Below are 22584 nucleotides of genomic sequence, written 5' to 3'. Positions count from 1 at the left end.
CTTGAGATCACAGTGACAGTACATTTTCACCAGTAACTGAGGATAGAACCCAACCTTAATTAAATACAGCTTTGTAGTCACCTTCTTACAAAGAGGAGAAGTATTTCCATGGTTTAATTTTGTGGATTATTTTCATCAGTGCTATATAATAATTCCAAATAGTAAATTTATAAGAGTGAGTAGATTAATAGTTTTGAACTGCACACATGTTGTAAACCTCCCTGTGGGCGCTGGTGCCTGTGGTGGCAGTGTTGATGAAGCATATCTAGGCAGCAGTGCTCCATTACTCTTAGTGTTAAAAACACATGAAAGGAAAGCTGCTTCAAGGAGTTTATAATCTACTCCCCATGCAATCCTAAATTCTAACCCAAATTATTTGTTTCTTTGTTGGACAGATTTTTTTGGTTCTGAGGTGATTAATTGCAATTTATATATAGTACCTTTCCAGTACAAATTAATGCCTACCATGAACTGTGGTAATAGCGCCAAGAAAATAGTACTGTTACATAAAATATGTACTGATGTGTCTGTCTTCTTTATAAGCTGTTGTTTAGAGCTCCATAGAAAGGAAGTTGGGAATGAGAACTACTTTCACACATTTTACACAATGTAAAATTTGGCTCATGTCAGTGTTTGCAGTTTCTGCTCTGAATCAGTCCTATTCTACCAAATGCACTTTCCTCCTTTCCATGTAAACACAAAGCCTTCATCCCGACTACTAGAATGATTATTAACTCTTTTGGATCTTATTGATGCTTAGTCTTTATTTTCCTGTCAGTCTAGAAGAGAGGGAGGGTTTCAAGAGCTACTGAGCTTTCCACTTCACCAAAGAGAAAAGTACTGGGAAGTAAAGAATCTCTTTCTCTGAAAAGGATAATTCCTTCCCCAAATTTCTTGAGGTCAGGAAGATGGTGGGATTTAATAGAAGTTTTGAAACCAAACAGGTGTTATATTTTCCCTTTTCTTCCCTTTCCATTTTTCCAAGTCTTCTTGACTTTATGATTATCTGATGTTGTTGCTTATCCTTGTTGCCTACATCCCAGCTGTTTGCACAGCTAGTAACTGTGTTTGTAGAAATAAGGTACATCTCTGGGGGGTTTCTTCAGTGTAGGAGCAAATGGAGCATCCCCACAAAGAAAGAGAATTTGTGGTACTTAATTCTTTTAGTTCCAAATTCTGAGACAAAAAAAAAAAAGAGAGGAAAGAGGAAAAAAAAAAAAAAATCCTTTTAAGCAAAATGATGTCTCAAGTACTGGTTTTTTCCTGTCCTTTACTAAGAATTTTCTGTAATGGTGATTTTAAACTGAAAATCTTGCTTAGGGCTAAGGAGGACATTAGCATTCCTTTCTTTTTATTTCCTCATTCTTTGATGTACATAGAGGCAGTAATAAACAGTAAAGGACTCTGCAGGAACTGCATGATGCTAAATCCTAAATACAAATGTGAGTTGGGACCAGAGAGGGAATTGGGTAGGGAGGAGTGACTGCAGAGGGAACTACTACAACTATCATGATGGTCACATGCAGATTAGGCTGAGTCCACTGACACACCAAATGAGAGAGACTGTATATTTACTGAACTAGTCACACATGCTTACTGCGCTTTCAAGGAGCTCTCTTGTGCTCAATTCTTCAAATAGAAGGAGAAAAATGCTGCAAAAGCACTGTTTCTGCCATGTTCACTGATAAGAAGCATATAAATAGTTTAAATTTTCTAAGTTTTGTCCATGCTTTGATCTACAATTTATTAGCAATGCAAAGGTATGAAGCATTATGATGTGAATCTGAATTACCATTCTTACTGATTAATGCCATGTAGATCTGCAGTTTTCTGTGAACTCAGGCAGCCATCTCTTCTTGGTTTACATTCAGTCCTGCTTTCAAGTCCATTCTGCAACTCTAGAGGCTTTAGATAAAGTCAAATTTTAGATATTAAAGGCAGTTTGGTGGATTTATCCCTGTGCTGAGGTTCACCAAACTGTTGATGTGGGCCATTCAGGAGGCTTGCAAGAATAATCAACCCTGTTAAAGGCTGTCCCATCTTTTTCACTTCCCTTCAGGATTATTTGTCTCTGTGGTGGTCACTGACCTAACAAGACCATGGCAGAGGAAGTTTGAGAAGATGTCCAAGCTTTACTTATTTTCTTGTAATCTTACTTAGCGTGGATTTGTCTGTTCCCTGCCCCCCTCACCTACCCACAGTTCATTCTGAGGAGCACTATCACTTCAGTTCTATGTCTCTTTGCAAGTTCTTTGTTGCAGCTGGTGCTATGTGTGCCCTGGGGATCCTGGTAAGCTGAAAGCTGTGAAAATGGTCTGTTTATCTTGTTTGCCTGCATTACTGAGCCTCCAACAATCTTTGAGAAGTCAACTAACCTAAAGTATAAAATGATCTTTTTATTACTACTCTCCAAAGATTGTAAATGAGGACTCCCAGTTCAGCCCACTGAAAGGATAAAGGAAAGAACATAGTGCTCATTATCCAGGAAATGGAAAATTGAAAATCTGAAATCTTTCCCTGAATAGCAGATTGGATGGTGGGCCTGTACCAAACTCAGAAAAAGGCTGTTTGTAAGTATATGTGCATGTCATGGTTTGATACTGGCCAAACACCAGGCACCACAAAAGCCACACTCGCCCTCCCCTGCCACAGTTGGGCAGGGGAGAGAAACATTTAAGGAAGGCTCCATGTGTTAAGGACCAGGATAAAACATTCCAAGGGCAAAACAGACTCAGCTTAAAAGTACAAAATGAATGTATTACTAATTGAGTTAGAGGAGGATAACAAGAAGTAAAATAAGCCCTTAAAAAACACAATTTTCCACCAACCCTCCCTCCTTCCTAGTGAGTAGCACAGAGAGAGAGGGTATGGGGATTTGGCCAGTTCATCACCTGAGGTTTTCTTCGACTGCTCAGGGAGAGAGGAATCCTTCCCCTGCTACACCATGGGGTCCCTTCCCATGGGAGATAGTTCTCAGTGAACTTCTTTGGAGCATGGCTCCAAATCTCACAAGGAGCAGTCCTGCCAAAACTGCTGCAATGTGAGTTCCTCCCATGGGCAAACAGTCCACCCAAAACTGCTGCAGTGTGGGTCACTCTTCCACAGGATGAAGTCCTCCGGGGACAGGCTGCTCCAACCTGGAAGCAGGGACCCCCTGTCTCCCTCCACCGGGTCTCCCACTGGATCACAGCCTCCTCCAGGCATCCACCTGCTCCAGCATGAGCACCTCCCCCATGGGCTGTGTGTGGGTGGATCTGTGCATCCCCTGTGGATCCCCATGGGCTGCAGGGGCACAGCTGCTGCACCATGGTCATCACCATGGCCTGCAGGGGAATCTCAGCTCTGGTGCCTGGAGCAGCTCCTCCCTCTCCTTCTCCACTGACCTTGGTGTCTCCATGTTGTTTCTCTCACATGTTCTCACCTCCTCCTCTTCTCTGACTAGCAAAGAACTTTGCATGCACACTTTGTTACTATTTTCTTCTAAAATATGTTATCACAGAGGTGTTACCAACATCTCCCATTGCCCCAGCTTTGGCGAGCAGCATGTCCATCTTCAGACCCATCAGAGACTGGCTCTGCTGGACATGGTGGAAGCTTCCAGCAGCTTCTCATCTCAGAAGCCACCTCTGGAGCCCCCTCGCTACCAAAAACCAGGCCATGCAAAACCAAAGCAGTGCAGCTGATCCATCTGGAGAAAACCATCATTTGGATTCCCCAGTCACCCATTCCTGTCTCTTTCTGAACATAGTTGGATAAGAGCCTCTTCTGGACTTGACAATCCAGAGTTGAATTACCTAGATGAATCACCATGGAGAAACTGAGTCATCCCTTGTCCAGAGAGAACAGAGCACAGTTGCTTTGCAGGCCCTTAAGACTTTCTTTGTCAAAATCATTAAGCTCCTGCAGCTGATGCCAACAGTAAAAACATTTAGATTTGTAAAAATGAATACAGCTGTTTTTCATCTTCATCAAGTTGTAAACTGAAAATTGCCACCTTAATCTAAGCTTGTGGAACAAATAAAACATATAAAGTCATATATGACAGTCTGACACAGATTTTCATTGTATTGCAAGAAATTTCTTGAGATTTAAACATTTATTTTACACAGCTAATTGTGAATATGCTCAGCTTCTTAATTGACTCTGAAGTTCAGAATGAGGGGAGAAAAAGGAATTTCTGCATAATTCTCTGCATAATTCCTCTTGTAAAATTATCATCAAAGGCCAATGAGGATTTACCAGAAATTTCATCTCTATTCTGTTTCTCAAGCAATTCCATCTTACATGTTCTTTTTCTTTGCAGGAAGTACTGTAGCAATTACTTTTATCCCCATGTATATTTCAATGACTTACAGTCATTAAAAGTCACACTTTATTGTTCTAAGAGAGAAATATTCTATTTCATGTTTATGCATATTTGCCTCTCTTTATTTTTCTACATGTGGTTATGAGACTTCTTTTACTTTACGTACTACAGTCAAAATATATTAATATTATAAATATAAATATGTTATAAAATATTTATGCTTAAAACCATAAATATTTTGTACTGTATATGTACACAGAGGAGACATAAATAACAGTTGCTACTACAACAGCAGCTTCCCATGGCATGTTGTCAGAAAAAAAGCAAAATGTCAAAGGCTGTTGTTGCTGCTTTATAGAATTAAGTGAAAACTAAGAGCCTTTTTTACTGTTGTTGAATGATCAGAATCTACCTCTATAGACTGTTTTACTGATTGTGCACCTGTGTGTAAGAGCTGTTCATTGCTGTAATTATTAGGTTCCTGAAAAATCTTCTTTCACACAAGCATGCTCAGCTGCCTTACAGCCAATGTCATGACATGTCATGATATTGTCTAAAAGTTGATTTGTGAGACAATTAACATTTTTTAAGTGTTCTTTTTTCATCAGCTGTGCCAATGATTTTTTAAAACTTATTCATGATATGTATTACAAATAATAATATTAATTTCAATCTGAGTTTTGCAAAATCTTATTTTCTCTGGGAATTAGTAATTATCTCATACATCTATATGAACCATCTTTAAATTTATCTTATATCTCCCATTTAAACTCCCTCATTTTACATGTCTTGTATGTGGTCTTGAGATGGATTAAAGAATCCAGGCAGTAAACAAAAAGTGTGAACTTTAAAATTACTCTGAATGGGTGACACTCTCCTTAGCTAACACTCAGATTTTCTTGGTTGTCTGTAGAATCTAATACTAAAGTGCAGGGGATGTTTGGTACACGTTAAGCTGCAACTATTATGTGTTCAGTACTTTTCTGTCCATGCAAGACTCCTTTGCTAAATAAAAGTGATACCAAGCGTCTCTGGTAGCTGTTCCAAAGTAAACCAGGCATAGAATAACACAATCTAGACTAGAGGGAGAGAGCGTTTTTCTGTGAAGCAACAAGTGTTTACATTCAGGGGTACTGAGTCTGATAAGCATTTGGGGTAAACTGGTAGTGTACTTCAGATACTGGATGATCCCTAAGCCAAATACACTCTATACAATGTATATATGCAATCTATACAAAGGTACAATGTAGCTTGAGACCATGGGTGGGATTTCTCTGCTGATTCCATTCCATCCTGAAATGTGTGTTTAATAATTTTCTAATGTCTTACGGGCATTTTTCCCAAGACAAGGAGAAATATAGTGTACCATTAAATCTCATCTCAACCTCATCAATTTCCAATCAAACAAGATACTCAGGAAGGTGATGTTATGTTTATGTTTTATGCTACAAAATTATCTCTTCATGGACAGCCCAGATGCATTTCAACTGATTCTTCAGTAAAAAAGAGAGAGCAGCTGATGCAATGTTTTTCTGTTTTGATTCTGACCATTGATTGCTCCAAATCCAGAGTCCAAACCATTGTCACACTGTGTGAGTTTTGATTGCCCCTTGGATATAAACTATTATGTCTCTGCAGCTTTAGTAACTGTGCTAATTATTTTCTCCCCAGTGCAGTTGAATGTTCAATGTTTTTTCTGGCTATTTTTAAAGGAGACCTGTATATGTTTCTTCAGGACCCCTTTGAGATAAATGACTGTGGGGATAGTTAACATAGCCCAGTTCAGAGATTTAAGACATGGATTGAACATGATGCAACTCACAACAAACAGTTCCGGACAGTTTTCTACCTGATCTGTCCATACATAGCTTATATACATTATTTACAAATGTTGTTACGGGTATGCAGCTATTAGCATAAAGAGAGGCACAAGTTGTCAGAACAACTTTCTGTTGTTCAGAAAGTCTAGCTTGACATGAAATACGTAGAGATTATTTTAGCCATAGACTTGTAGATTCTTGCTTCCTCTGCAGACCCCAGTTTTTAATTAAAACCATTATTCTGGGCCCTGCTTTGAGGACATGAGTATATTAAAGGATGATGTAGTAACTGTGAAGGTAGAATGCTTAGGCAGGGGGAGGTTTAGTTGTGAGCAAAGGTTGGAATTTCACTTAAGGTGGGTGGCACATATTTTTCTGTTCAGTTCTCACCTGGAACAGAAACTGATGGTTCAGTGAAGGGGTTAGTTTAGTGTCTCTGCAGGCACAGAGCTTCCTCACCTGCCTACTGGGTGTTGCTACTAACACAAGGCAGAGCTCCCTGTTCTTGCCTTTAAGGTTGATTTTTTAATTTATTTTTTTTAATTAGTGTAAATCATCTGAGAAGCTTGTTTCATTTGATGCAGTTTACTTAAACATGCTACTTAATTACTAGAACAACAAAATTCTTACTTTTGAGCCTTCTTAGTGGCCAGGTCACAAATTTGGTGCTTTCATGGAAGATACTGTGATAAATGACACTCAATTCATAAAATTTTAAAAAGTTTATTAAAATACAACAAGGGGCAAAACAAGGCAAAAGGGTGCTTAGCAGCAACCTGAGGCACAACCCCAGTAACAGTAATGTTCCTTATATTTCCTGGGTATTGATCTGCCAGCACTGCCCCTCCCAAAGTCTGCCAGTTGACTCTTCTTTGCCATCCACTGGTGGAGACCTTCTTGCAACTGGATTGGAGGTGAGCTGTTGTTGTGCCAAGTTCCCCCGGTAGCAAGCTTCCCCCATTCCCACCTGCCCCATGCTAGGGGCACATGTACACACCCTCCCCGCAACATGTCTGTGACAACCCTGAAGACCAGGGTTGTCTGGTAGCAGCAACACAGAGGGGAGAAGAGGGGATTAGAGGGAGAACAAGAAGGGGCCCAAAAACAACTGAGTCACCCACATACAACAAGAGTCACACATCAAAAGAACTTTAAGTCCCAACAGAACCTCCCCCAATACACACAATATCCATTCCTCATTTATGAAAGACTGACACACGGAATAAAGACTCCACAACCTGCATGGCTGTAAAGTAGGTATGTTTTCAGTGCTGAGACACATGGGGGAATCACTCCACCACAAACGTGTGTGCCAAACAGAGCAGACGCTCTGTTTATGTACACTTAAGCTCATACATATTTATGAAAGTTTCAGCATCACCTATACATATTCATAACCTATCCCCTCCTACTCTCGCTTCGTATGTTAATCAGCCTTTCATCGTTCTGTGCTTGTGCACTGTCTCCCAGTGGTCTTGGGCAGGGGTTACTGGATGAAGGAAGTAGACATCCTCACAATGTCTTCTGGATGAACCTGGTCTTCTCTCGGTATCCGGCTTCAAGGCTTCTGGCCACAGTTCAAACTAAAGATCCAATTTTTACAATTTTTTAGAGCTCTGGTTTCTGCTTTGCCAGCCTTTAATGATAGGTGAAATCCTGTTGTTGCATAGGAAAGGACTATCTGTTCTGAACACACTTGATTACACAGCAAGCTATAGTTGCATAAGTTTAGTTATAAGTTCCCTATATCAAGCCAATCACCATACTACCTGTCTACAACATACTGCTATGCCTAAAACCTCTGTGTTTCTAGAGAAGGTTGCAAACCAAATTTTTTCAAGTGATGCACTTGATAAATATTTGAAAATCTCCTAGAGATTAAAAAGAGAGAAAGGAAATCCATTTCTTTAAGAAAAATGTTTCAGAAATTGTGAGACAATCCTAGGGACTATAAGAAACCTGATGGTTGGGGTTTAGTATTTTTCCTTTTGTTTCTTTCTCTTAAGGATTTTGTCCCATCTGTTGCTAAGAAACCATCATGACCGATACTTAGAGAGACAGAAGAAGCTGCCACAGGAAGGGTGTGGCTGGCTACTCTCTTGGCTGGGGGGTTTCTCTCAGAGGGGCAGAGATGCCAGGAGAGTTAGGCTGAGGAAAAGGGGGCTGTGCCCAGCTCCTAGCTCTCTCAGCTTTGGAGGAAGACAGTCGAGTTACTACTCACTGGCAGGGCGTGAGTTTATTGCTGCTGCTGGAGCCCAGCCCTGTCCTGTTTCTTCTGCTGTGGCCCCACACCCCCTTGCCTGGTGGGACGCCCCACAGTTCCAGCTGCCGCTACAGAGTTTCTGATACAGCTCATTTTCCACTCTGGAATCTTGCACATCCCAGCTTGCTGCTTTCAAAGTCCCTGTTACAGCTCTTATTGTTATCCAGAGGGGGCACTGGGACCGGCTGCCCCCCGTGAGTTTGTGTGTTTGAAGCCCCGCTCTGTCTCTCCCGCCGGCAGCGCGGCCATTGCCCGTGTGGGGAGAGGCGGCCGGGCCCGCGCCACAGCGCCCCCTGCCGGCGCGGGGGAATCATCGCACCCGCCCTGCCTGGCCGGGAGCCACCAGCGCCCCCTGCCGGCTGTGCCCGGAACTGCACCGGAGGGGAAAGTGCCTGCGGCCCAGAGAAGGCGTCACTGAGCTTGTGCTGCTGCTCTTTCTGCTGCCCTTGTGGCTGTTTGTCTGCCTTGTTATACAGATATATATTCTATTAAAGAACTGCTATTCCTTTCCCCATATTTATGCCTGAAAGCTCCTTAATTTAAAGGTCATAATAATTTGGAGGGAAGGGAGTCATATTCTCCATTCCAAGAGAGGTTCCCACCTTCCTTGGCAGACACCTGTCTTTTATACGAAGACACTGATAAAGGTAAAATGGAGTATTCTGGCAAGCAGATAGATTTCATATTTAATTACAGATTTGTCCAATTAGCCTTTTATTATGTTAAGCTTCTCTTAATATAATAGTTATTTTCATTCATACTACAGAGTTCTGTAAAAGAGCTAGCAGTAAACAGTATCTAAAGTGTTTATGAACAAAGAGATAGCACTGCTCAATGCTGCAACAAGCACATTACAATAAAGAATGTCTTCCAGGTGATACAGAAAATGTTTTCTTTTCAGCTATTTCTCTGATGTCTTAGCAATGGAATGACAAAATTCCAGTATTAATTAGAGCTGCATTAAAAAAAATTCCTTTTAATTGTTGTTGTTATTGTTACTTTTATTATTATTATTATGTTTGCTATTACTTACACTGTGCTCCAGGTTCAATATTTTCAATGCTCTTGCCTCTCACTAAATTGGAATGATATATTTGGGTTTTGTATGTCATTCATGTGCTGACCTTTCCTGGAAAGACGTATTATGTTTACATCCTGAATGTGACATGATAGAAAAATCAAACTCTTCTGTTCTGACTGGAAAGCTGTAAATTCATGAATCATGTAAATTCATGTAAATTCATAAATCCTGGCAATTAGGTCGTCAATTACAACTTTTGTGGAGGCAAGGTGGCCTTTAATTTATGAGTGAATGCAACAGTTTTTCTAATCCATCAGGAAGCAAAAGCTGGTTAGATGGAAACTATGGGGCTTGTTTTCATCATTAACCTTTTTTAGGTCTCATCAGTCTCACAACCAACAGTGCTGTGGCTGTCTTTTTCTTAGTGCTAAGATATGATTAAATGCTACAAATTTTAAACAAAATCGAAACGAAACATACCCAAGAATCAGTAGTACTGAAAAAGCCTAATGCTTCTGTCATGGTATGTAAAGCTTGTGGCTGTAGATTGGTAGATCCTGAACCAATGAGCCTTCTTGTCTCACTGAGTGGATGTGTCTTTACCAGCTATATAATACTGACCATATGGTGAGACCAGAGAAACGTGATAGGCTACATTGTTCAAAGCAACAAACTATTATTTGGGACATTGATGTGAGGAGCTGTGTTGACTTTCCCAAAACTTTGTGTTGGTTTCGGTTGTTGGCATGCCTCCCTTGCTTTTATGTAAAGTTAAACAGCATTATGTAATAGATTTTTGGTGATTTGTGTATTGATTTTAATCAGGGGAGCTAAGAGCACTGATTTTTGGTGCTGTAGTCTGGTAGAACTGGTTGTGAGAAGTTTGCTATTGAGACTTTTGTCTGGAGTTTCTTACATCTTACAAAACTCTGACTCATTTTGCTGACTTATGTAGAATAAATGAAAGAAATTATGAATTTATAAAGGAAGCATCAGTGCTGTCTTGGGAAATTTCATTTCAGAGGAATACAACATTGGTGAAAGGGCCTTTCACTCTCCCTCAAGAAGCTGCATCTCATTTATCAAAATTCATGGCTTTAATGAAGATACTTGGAGCAACAGGATCAGAGCCACTGGATGTTTTCATTTGATAGACCAGAAAGCAGAAAGAATGTACTAGTAAACAGCATAAAGGGACAGCGTTAAATCCATGACAGTCTTTTAAAAAGCATTTTTTAAAACCTGTGTGTAACAGTTTGCAAGATGTGCATAGTCAGCAATGCAGTATTTTCATCTTATGAATTTTAATTAGTCTGTTAGGTGACAAATGTATATCTGTCTTCACTAATAATGAGTTTACTGTAGGAAATGTGTAGACCAGATGCACATTTTTCAGAATTCACAGGACTGAGGGCTTTTGATGCTAATTTTTTTCTGGTATTTTTTAAAAGGTCTAATTTTGTTGCCATTGAAACTGAGAAATTATCTCAGTATATTAATTCTGTAGGAGCTCGCCCTTGCTCATGGATTTTTCAGTGTCACATCACACAGCAATTGATAATGAGGGAAAAGTCATATGACTCTATCATCCTTAGATATTTCAGGTGTTTGTGGCCTGTTAATAACCTAGACTGAGGGAGATGTTTATTAAAATTATTCTTTTGAATGAACTGTCAGAACTCATAACAGCACATGTGGCAAAATATTTACATCATGTTTTACTACTTTGACATTTTTTACACATTTCCCTGAACAGCAGTTGCTGATGGTGCACAATGCTAACCAAACAGAACATATCTAATAGTGGTTTAGGGTAGGAGTTGTAAGGCTGCACAGCAGTGTAGTTACAAGCATAGTGTTTGAGCAGTGTGTTTCCCTGACATTTGTGGAGTGCTGCTTAGTCCTAGTGACAAAACATCATGTGTATGAATAAAACTGAACATGAAATCAGCTAAGGAGGCTCTCAGCCTTCCAACTGTGGTTTGCTGCTCCTGGAAAACCAGAGATTTTTTTAATAACTAAAAGTTGTTACTATATGGTCACCTGTTCAGCTGGACCATGATGAAGAAGCAAGTTTCTGTACCTCCCATTTTTACCACAATAGGTCAGGCCAAAGAAGATATGAAATGAAAAGATAAATTCTGTGCCTTCATGTGACTTCCCACAGCACAAGGGATCCTCCCAAAAGAAGACTGGCATGCATAAAAGGGGAACTTCTGTTTCTTTCTAGTTTCTGCCAGGTATTTGCTGATCCTCCTCTTCAGACATGAGATCAAGAAATTTGCTTCTGGGTACAATCTCCTTTCCTCTGTGGAAGCATTGATCGCTTAATGCCTAAGACAACTTCTGCCGACCACTTGAGCACAGAATGAAGTTACCCTCTCCTGAGTTATGTAGCATGAAATAATGTGTTGTAATGACACTTTAGAGTAGTACCTTTTGCTAAACACTGTTAAAATGTACGCTTAATATTTTCTTTAAGGACATAACATCAAGCTACTACTCCAGAGCTTTATGTTGTTCTATAAGTAATTAAAGCAGAGGTTAAATCCACTGATACTCACCCTGCACCTGTCTGGCCCTTGTTTTGATAAGCAGCTTGTTAAGATAAAGCAGGAAGATGTTGCCTTCCCTTTGAGCATCGAATATGGTCCCAAATCAGGGAATGGGTGGTGGTCTGGCTGCTCCCTCACACCTGCTGTTACCCAGCAGCTTTTCAGATACCACCATGGTGGGTCTATTCCTATGCTCAGACTTTAGTCGATTAATGGATTTAAGAGCTGTATCAGTGACTTCTTTCAGATCAAATTAGTGTAAAAGCAAGCTTCTGTTTGTTAAATCTATAAAGGGAATTCAGTCTACTTTCTAGGCCCACTCAGGCATTTTTACCTTTCAAATTCTCTAATATTTCTAGAAGGTTAAACAGTTGCTCTTTTCTTCTAGTGAACTGCAATTTGAGAGATGGGGGTGGGGGCTGTTTGTGATCCCATTCTAAAGGCCTACAGTTCCCTTCAAGAAGCTGGGAGAAGTGAATTTGGTGGGTGTAATCTGCATTGTGTTGTGTGTACTGGTGAGACAAGTATTTTTTCAGAACCACAATTTTTGACTTAACATGGCATGTAGCTATAATGGATTTTAGGCATCAGATAGCCCCTATCAACTGAATTCCTTATGATCCTCTGTGTCTGAATGCTCTGAACATTGAAGTTGCTGATGGCAAATCCTTCACTGACATCAGACGTCCTTTGAGTTAAGTGGAGTTGTAACAGCTTATACCTTCTGTCTTCTAAAGTATTCACATTATTCACATGCACCCTTTAGATTCTGATTTTCACATGGAAAACGTGAGAAAGACTCCGAAGCAGTCAGTCATATTTTGCTGCTGATTTTTCCATATGGTGTAGCTGTATGTGAGAAAATGTGACTGCAAGCTGATATTCCTGTAGTTTCCAACTGCTTAAGTAAATAATTTGAAAGCTATTAGAAACTGGTAGATGTGGACTGTTTCAAAAATTTCAGGCTATTGAAGGTGTCCTGGACAGCATCTTTTTAGCAACTAAGAGTGTGTGTAGCACAGATTTCTTTTCAAACCCTAGGAACTGTGAAGTCCAACTTGTGTTACAGTCACAGACAAAGTAACAAAATCCATTGTATTCTCTGTTCTGAGTTTTTCAAAGGTTGTTGGTATAAGAGAAAGGAAGACAATTTTGATTATCTTTGACCAAAGAAACAGTCAAGGTTTCACAGCAGACTGCAAGATGCACGAATCAAGCAAAACAAAATAACTAACATTATTGTATTTTGCTAGTTATTTGCTTGCAAAATGTTGAATTTTAGAATACTTGAGAAATTGTTTGCAAATATGGTAAACAGCTTGTATAGGGGTAGAACTTTCTTCAGATCTAAACTGGCCTCATTTGAGTGGTTTCCAGTGGAAGTTCACCATTTTTGACTATACTTCTTTGTGTTTCAGATTAGGCCATAGTCCTGGCTAACTTGAGCTGCACCTTAGCTGTAAAGTACACCTGTCTTTCTTTGGGTAGAGTTCTTCCCTGTGCAGATGATTGATAGGATAAACCCAGAAGTTCTAGCCTAGAGAGTACACTATGCAAGCCTCCTCTGCCAAGCCCCCTAGGTATATGAATCTGTGAATGCTTGCAATGTGTGACACTATTAATCAGATAGCTCCTGAAATTGCTTTTAGTTGTTTGACATACTGGATGTTTCAAGGCATTAAACATAACTGACATGTTCTCACTTCCATGCTTTTTTTTTTTCTTCTTTTTCAGGCAGAGGGTTCCAGACTCCAGAGAGAACTGAGAGGATATTTAGCAGCCATTAAAGGTGATTTTGAGGCTTTATATCTTGCTTTCATAAAGTAGACTTGTTTTAAAAATTGTGACAAGTCAGCTTGTTTAAAGTATACAAAGACAAATATAAGTAAGATTCTCTTTAACCTGATGCTAGGGATTCTGCATCTTCAATGTCAACTCATGTATGTACAGTCTTGCATCCTTGAATGTCCTTTGTGTGCACCCTCTGCTGCTCAGATTCTCATGTTGCATGCATTTTCAGCACCCACAGTCTACACACCTTGTTATTCAACTTTGCAAATGCTAGAATATGAAGTACCTCATGCAAGGCAAGAGATTGCTTGATCTCCACAACTGTAATATTTCCATGTTGTTGCTAGTTGGATGACGAGCTTCCTCCAAAACCAAGCTCATTGTGATAATGTGATTTCTCCTCTATTTCTGGCTACTTAGTCCATTTTTTTAAAAGTTTAAAAGTCAAATGTGATCTCTCTTGATATTACATTAAAAATCTAAGTAGAAGAAGTTCATTAAACAGTGCTTACATTTCAGAGATAGGTAAAGAGTCGTTTAAGTCCTGCTAGACATTTGTGAATCCAGCACACTCAAGAAAGCACTGTAGGCGAAGTGTTCTCTTTCTCATGCCACCTGTCTTTGGAGGAGTTGGAGGCTAAAGGGAAGGGAATAAGAGTTGGTGACTGATTGAGAGACAGTAGCTTCTTGAGATAAATATAAATATATGATAAATATATATGTGTGAATATATTTTTCAACCTGGCTCCAGTCCAGTAGAGAAAATTTTGCAAATGGGTATTAACATCCTTGGAAATTGCTGTCATAGTAACAGTTCATCAGCTGTTCACAGGCAGGTAAGAGAGCTCTTTTTGATCTGAATTATAAAATGGGAAGCAAAGCAGTAGCTTACTGTCTTTGACCATCTATTCTTCTCTGGATGCCCAAGGAAAATTCCATTCCAGACAAATTTGCACTGATGTCTTTTTTTCTTAGAGGAAATTATGGTATCAATCTTTTTGGGGGGGAACACATTGAATGCTAATTTTGCTTTCTTAGTTTTCACTCTTCCCCACACACACTGTCTGGTGCTTATTCAGAAGCAGCAGGATGATGCTGTTTGTTGGCTAGATGTCTTACCTGTCACATAAGCTGTCTGTTTATGTGCTGCCTTGATTTCTGTATTGGTGATAGCAACACTTCTCTCGTTTCATCTTCTTTTTCCATCCTTCTTTTCCTAGTATTCTAGACTCACAGTCCTTTTGCTCTTTTACTCTCTAATGGACTACTTTTTTCACAATGTTTTGTGTTTATCTTGGTGTAAAATTTTCTGTTGTTTAAGTTTTTCCTTTTTAGCTATGCTTTTCTGTTTAGCATATTTTTCTTGTTGCTGCCTTTAAGTAATTTGGATTTACTTTCTTACTCAGAATGAAAAGTGTTTGCTAGCACCTTATTATGTACATGTCTTAAAGAAGATCTAGTCAAAAGCTCTCATGAGAGCCTTAAAAATGTGAAAGCCAACAAGCCAGCAGTGGGCGTCCTTGGCACATGTACTGGCACACATTGATGCTGTGGAGTGAGCACACAACCCAAGACAGCAGAGCACAATACACAGCTCTGGCTGAGGCTTCCTCAAAGATGACTAGGTCAGTAGTGCCAAAGACCAGATTCTGGATGACTGAAGCACCTGCTACAGTGTCTTGGTCGAATGAATGACTGCTATCATTAAAATATTTTTTAAGGTATCTATGCACAAAAACATGGGAACCCCTATATTTAGGCACTTGAGTGGGATTTTTGCACCAAAGATGTCAGAAGCTTGGTGTCATGCTGTCATCAGAGGCTCATTTTTCAGGAAAAAAGGTCAATCATATAATCACATATATTGGAACTACTGGAAAATAATGTACTTGACATCCTAATACTCTTGAATGTATGAGAGAAGCAATTAGTTTTCAAGGGTTTTAGGATTTGAACTTCAGTAATAAGTTTCATTTTGCTGCATGAATTCTGAGTGACTTCATATTGCAAGTAGGAAGTACAAATCCAGGCATGATTTCATAGAATCATAGAATGGTGTGGGTTGGAAGAGACCTTATAGATTATCTAGTCCAAATCACCCTGCCATAGTCAGGGATGACACTCACTAGACCAGGTTACTCAGAAGCCCCATCCAGTCTGACCTTGAACACTTCCAAGGATGGGGCATCCACTTCTTTGGGCTACCTGTTCCAGTGTCTTGCTACCCTCTGAGTAAAGAATTTCCTCCTAATATGTAATCTAAATCTCTCCTCTTTTGTTTTCAAACCATTCATTCCCCTTTGTCCTGCCACTGTCTGCCTGTGTAAAAAGTTGCTATCCCTCTTTTTCAACAAGTGCCCATTAAGTATTGTCAGGCCAAAAGGAGATCTCCTCAGAGCCTTCTTATCTCCAGGCTGAACAATCCTAGCTCCCTCAGTCTCTCGGTAGGAGAGGTTCTCCATTTCTCTGAATATCTTTGTGGCCTTCTCTGGACCTGCTCTAATGGGTCAACTTCTTTCTTGTGCTGTGGACTCCAGATGTAGACACAATACTCCAGGTGAGGATTTAAGCAAGGAGGGAAAGGCAGTTGAGCCTTATTATGACCCTCTGTCCCTTCATTTTAATATACTTGACAATTTGAGGTTTAGCATCACACATTCTTAAAATAATTTTTGCTGTATTCAGACTCCTGCTTTTGTTCACTGATGCTTCCTAGTCTTAGCTGGACCTTAATCTTTCTTGTTGGTTATTCAGGGACATGGAGAAACCATGCCATAAAGCTGTTGAACTTGTAAATGGCTTTTATGTGTCATTTTATTTCACCTGCATGATAGTTTAATGTCTGCTGTGTATCAGTGATGTTTGTACTGATGAGACTTTGTGCTATCCCCCATAGCTGTAGTCATCTCATGCCTCAGTCTCATGTCTGTTCCAGTCTCCTTGGCAATATATATTTGGATTTTATATTCCATGATTTATTTTTAAGCTTTTGAGCGCTGTGAGAGACTTGAACAGTTTTATGGGCCCATTGTTACAGAAAGCCTAAATCAGTCATCCATTCTCTATCCTGAGCTCTTTGCAAGTACCAGTGCAGATGGGGAAGAATAAACCTAGATCTTCATGCAGGTGGCAAGGTGACAGAGGTAAAAAGTATTCCTGCAGGATGGAATGAAAGCACCATATACTTCAGGTGGCTTAATGCAGCGATCAAAAGTAACTGGTGTAAAGAAGGTGAGGGGAGATGTTTGAAGTCTGTAAGAAGTTCTGCTGCCTAGTTGTCAGTCTGTGGCTGACAGAACTGCACATATCCTTCAGACACAGAAGTCTTAAAATCAGTCATGTAATTTCTTAAAAGCCATTAAACTATTGATCATCTTTCTGCAAAGTTTATTCATGAATAATGAAATTATTGAATTGTTCCAGTGGAAACTCAAATGGATTACTAGCAGTAACAAATATGACCCTTATGGCAGGGCAGGTCATTTCCCTGAAGAACGACATAAGGAATGTTAAGAGCCAGACCAAGATGTCTCACTCCATCAGGAAAATGGAAATTTCTGCATCATTCAGGCTAGATTATGCTGCAAGGGAGTGAGGAGACTCCACAGTGTGCAAGTTCTACAACCAACATGCTGTTTCAGGTCTGTCTCCTTCTCCCTGGGAGCTTGAGTACATTGGAACTGTGATGGTAAAGAGTCTCCTACCCTCCCCTGGTGGTGCTTAATGAGAATGTTTCTGCACTGTCACCCCCAGGATCTCTATCACAAGGAGGCCTCTAGGATTTTTTGGAGGCTTCAGAGACAGGGACTCTTAGACTCCCATAGAAACAGGGATCATTTAATCTCAGAAACTCAGTCTTCAGTTACTGGATTATTTAGGAATATTTTTCCTAGGTGATTCAAATATTTTGGCACTTTTAGCTATTAAATAAAGGACCCAATTACCAACAAGAAGTACTGAATGAAACATGTGATACTAAATATAAATTTCTAACTGTTCATCAGCAGTAAAAATTCTTTTCACATTTCTTATTACTTTTCATATTTTTTAGTTCTTTAATGACTTGCTTTTAACAACTTAACCTTTCAAAACAGCCAAGAGAAAGAACAGTCTCTAAGACTGACACTAATCCTCTTCAATTTAGTGTTGAATAACACATAAAAGGTATCAGTGTGCAAGAAATAATTCTATGTGAAAACCAGCCAAATAAAAAATCATTGGACACTGTAAGTTTATGTCCAGAAGCATGAAAAAGAATGGGAATTCACTGGATTGGTATTTACCTCTTCACTTATTTGGTGTATTGCAGTAAACCTGGTATAGTTGCAGTCAGAAGGAGTAGGATGGATGATCTTAACCTGGAAATTTCAGATTGAAGCCCCTGACCGAAAAATCCAAATACTTTATTGTCCACTTCCCTGACACTGCAGCCGGATTTTACCAATGTTTTTTACAGGAATGTGGTGGAATGGAGGAATATCCTATTCTCAGACCAGAAAAAAATGTAAAAGTTGGTGCAGTTTTGATATGACTCAAGCATGGCGTATTAGGTGTATTTTACTTATTCTCTTAAGCAGATACATGCTTGAGTCCTGTAATACTTAAGAAAGTCTAGGAAAAGGTGCCAACATGGTCTGTGATTGAGCTGAATGCAGGCTGCAGGAGGGATTATCTAGCAGCTGTGCTAGCCTGCCTGGCACAGGAACCTCTGCCGCAGGTTTACCACTCAGAGTGCTTAAGGGCAGAAGTTCAGGTATCAGAAAGGATCAAGTGTGAGCAGGAATGAACAAACCCTCCTGGATTGTACATTCACCCTGATTGGAGAGAAGCAGCCTTCTTAAGCAAAGAGATACTCTGTTGGTTTTGACTTACCTCTTGAGTTGATTAATTTGCAGTTATATTAAAGATTTTAAATGAGGCCTGCCTGAAAATATATGTGAAGATCATCTGTATTTTATTGTAATTTGATATCTTCTAAGGAAAAAAAAAAATCCTTTTTTTTCAGGGGAACACTTTCTTAGCTGCAGATACATCATCCTAAGAATTAACCATGAAGGGGAAAAGGAAGAAATGCATCTTAATTTTTGTGCTATCCTAACAGTCTAAGATAAGCTCAGTCACTAAAAGCCACCCCCAAGACAATTAATGAAGAGATCAAATCTTCTGTTTTGGCTTAGTACCTTTTGATTTAAGGGTGAAAGTTTGTACCCTCTAAACAGCAGTATCTCCCTTGTACTTTTCTTCCCCATGCCATTCTGTCTTTTGTACTCAAGGACTGAGAGCAGGCATGTACTTTCATTTTTTTCAGTATCTGTTTTCCTATTCTATCTATTCCATAGACCACCATTTTCTTATTAGGAAATCTGCATTCCTGCATTTATATTCCTGTCATTTTTGCAGCATGTCTTTTGGGAGTGCATGATGGAATACCAGCTGACTAGATCAAATCTGCTCTTCTACACATTCAGAGTTCCAAGTTAATTTTCTTTTTCTACTTGTGAATGTTTCTTTGTGCAGAAAACAAAAATATTGATGTTATTCATTCACTGAGGAAGTTAATTTATTCTGTAATAGTCACTATATAGTGACTAATAAGTCACTGAATTCATTCACTGAGCAGTTAAATCTGAAGATCATACTTAAAGATATTTTCAAGACAGCAAACAGATTGTGACTGGAGAAAAAAATGTGCTTTAAAAAAGAAAGTTAATGCTAAGTAAGAAATTCAATTGTTGAGATTTTGCAAAGAAGTTGAAATAAAAGTTGTTATTTTAAAATTACTTATTCTGAACTCTTAGAAAGTTAGGTGAGATAAGTTTGGTTTCACTGGATTCAGAACCATATTCAGCATCTAATGGATTCATGCTGTATCAAAATGCAAACCCCAGTGCCTTCACTGAGGGTGGTTTTTTGATTTATTTAGGTCAAACTGATCTCACTATAGATGGATTTCGGCCCTTTCTCATAATATCACTGAAGCTATTTTACATTTAAGCCAGCTCCTCTGTGTATTACAGAGTGATAACCATCAATAGTCCCTGTTCTTGTTCCACCTGTGGTAGCAAGAGCTCCAAAAGTGGCTGACCAGTTTGGCTTCACACAATCCTCTGCAGGCACCACCCTGTTGCAAACATAAATAAGCACTGGGCTCCACAAACTTGTAGACCTACTGTGTGACTGTACAAGATTCTTCATAAAACCATGTCCATTACAGCGCTCTCCCCAAGTTCAGGTATCTCTTTTGTAAATGTACCAGAGGAAATAGCATAGTGGGTACATATGGCTGAAAACGAAGATATTTAGCAACTATTTATTGCAGTTTGCACTTATATGTTCCTCTTTCTGTCTAACTGCAGGAATGCAAGATGCCTCAAAGAAGCTTACAGAGTCTCTCCATGAAGTGTATGAGCCAGACTGGTATGGACGTGAAGATGTGAAAATGATTGGAGAGGTAAGATGTATGAAAGAGGGAAGAAGTATTTTGGATGCAAATGGATTGATCTGAGCTGTTGAGGAGAAGTGTGCATCCAAAATTGACCTTAATTCTTCATGTCATGTTAAATCCTGTTTTCTCAGCATATAAATTATGGATCTTGCGAAATGCAGCTCCTGCTGGCCAGATGCAGCACTTGCAGTTTCTGTTGTATGAACTAGCTGATAAAAGCTCCCACTGAGATAACGTCAGTGTGAGCAGAATTGGTCCTGACAGCACCTGACTGACAAGTTTGTACAAAGGTATCTTACATGCAATTTTACAGTCGGGATTCTCAGTTAAAAAAGAATGTTAAAAATTATCAAATCTGCTTATCCTTTTGTGCTGTGTAACAACTGTTGAGCCAGTTTAGTGGTACTAAACAGGGTATCTTATGAGACACTCACCCCTCTCTGAGAATAATGCAGAATTTAAAGGCAAATTAGCATTCAGGACACTATGTATTTTTACTTTTTACCTTCCTCCAGTGATTAGAGAAAAATAGGTTTTTCTAGAAAACATGGTAGGCATTTAATTGGAGGTGCTCTGAACTGCCTGCTTAAAGAGCCTCATTTCTGGGGGAAGTCTGTCAGAAAATGTGATGGTGGTGACAAGAAAGTGCAAACGGTTGTCAATTAAGGGTTTAACCACCTGGCATTCAGTTTGCAAGGCCTCCTTGATAATATAATTAACAGTAAACCTGAATACAGAGCAGTGTATTCTATAAAAGATTGCTTTTCTTCTCTATGGCTGCCTTCTCCTACCTTTCCCTGCTGCAAAGGTTTTTGATTTTAAAAGCACCCAACTTCCAAACTGCCTAATTTAAGATACATATTTTTTTGGTTGGTTGATTTAGGTTTTTTATACTGTTTTAGGTAAAGCAGAGGATAATCTCATGGTGCATCTTGCTGTTGCACCTTACATTTTATCTGTAGATTAGATTTTACACTCAGAAATTTGTAGTTGAGTGTGAAAGGACCAAAATTCAGCTCTTAAGCTCTATTAAATGTAAAGATAAATTCTAGGTGTGTTTTTTTAATAAGAGACTCATGGGTAATGTTACAAAATCTCCTGATTTTTATCAGTACATAGTCAAAAAGGTGTATTGATTAATGCATCAACCAGAGTGGCAAAACCTCAGTTAGTACTTAACCTGGCCACTTCAGTAAAGGGTAATAAAAAGTGGTTTTATAAATACATTAATATCAAAAGAAAGATCAAGCAAAACTTCCATTCTTTATTGTAGATGGTGGTATATACTTTGGTATAGTTACCAAAGATGAGGGAAAGGCTGAGGAACTTAACACCTTCTTTGCCTCAATTGTCAGCAATAAAAAAGGTCTTCCTCAGGACAGATGGCCTCTTTAGCTAGTATACAGGGACAGGGAGCAGAATAGATCCTCTGTCATTCAGAAGGAAGCAGTTAGTGATGAGCCACTTGGATGTTCAAAAGCCTGTGAGACCAGATGGGATCAACCTTAGAGTGGTGAGGGAGCTGTCAGAAGAGTTCACTAAGCTGCTTTTCATCATTTATCATCAGTCTTGGTTATTTGAGAGGTCTCAGATGTCCAGTGTGATGCCCATCCATAAGTACTGAAAGGAGGATCCAGGAAACTACAGGCCTGTCAGCCTGACTTTGGTGCCTGGCACAGTTATGGAACAATTCATCTTCAGTGCAATCACATTGGACCTGCAAGACAGCCTGGGGATAAGAGCCAGCCCACATGAAATTAGAAGAGGCAGGTCCTACCTAACCAACCTGATCTCCTCTTATGGCCAGGTGACCTGCCTGGTAAATGTGGGGAAGGCTGTGGATGTTGTCTACCTGGACTTCAGCAAAGTCTTTGACACCATCTCCCATGGAACAATCCTGGAAAATCTGGCAGCCCATGGATTGGACATGGACCCTGGGGGTACTGATTGGCAGCAGCCTGAACATGATCCAGCAGTGTGCCCACATGGCCAAGGCCAATGGCATCCTGGCCTGTATCAGGAACAGTGAGGCCAGCAGAAAAAGAAAAGTGGTTCTTCCCCTGAACTCGGCACTGGTGAGGCCACACCTTGACTGGTGTATCCAGTTCTGGGCCCCTCAGTTTAGGAAGGATGTTGAGATGCTGGAGCATGTCTGGAGAAGGGCAACAAGGCTGGTGAAGGGTCTGGAACACAAGTCCTATGAGGAGTGGCTGAGGGAGCTGGGGTTGTTCAGCCTGGAGAAAAGGAGAGTCAGGGGAGACCTTATGACTGTCTACAACTGCCTCAAAGAAAGTTGTAGCCAGGTGGGGCTGGTCCCACCAATTCTCCCAGGAAACCAGCAACAGGAAAGAGGACACAGCCTTAAACTGTAGCAGGGGAAGTT

General features: G+C 39.8%; 1 protein-coding gene across 1 annotated transcript in view; it reads left to right on the top strand.

Annotated features, from left to right (window-relative positions):
• The window catches only part of AMPH (amphiphysin), a 124760-nt gene that overhangs the window by 58439 nt on the left and 43737 nt on the right, over nt 1-22584 (top strand). Inside the window, exons 3-4 of the mRNA XM_086844481.1 lie at nt 13700-13754; nt 20113-20207. Coding sequence (XP_086700607.1) covers nt 13700-13754; nt 20113-20207 — 150 coding nt within the window. The remainder of the gene's footprint in view (nt 1-13699; nt 13755-20112; nt 20208-22584) is intronic.

Source organism: Cyanistes caeruleus, chromosome 1 (genome assembly GCF_971803275.1).
Source record: "Cyanistes caeruleus chromosome 1, bCyaCae1.hap1.1, whole genome shotgun sequence".
Classification (NCBI taxonomy): Eukaryota; Metazoa; Chordata; class Aves; order Passeriformes; family Paridae; genus Cyanistes; species Cyanistes caeruleus.
This window is presented reverse-complemented; position numbering and strand designations above follow the sequence as displayed.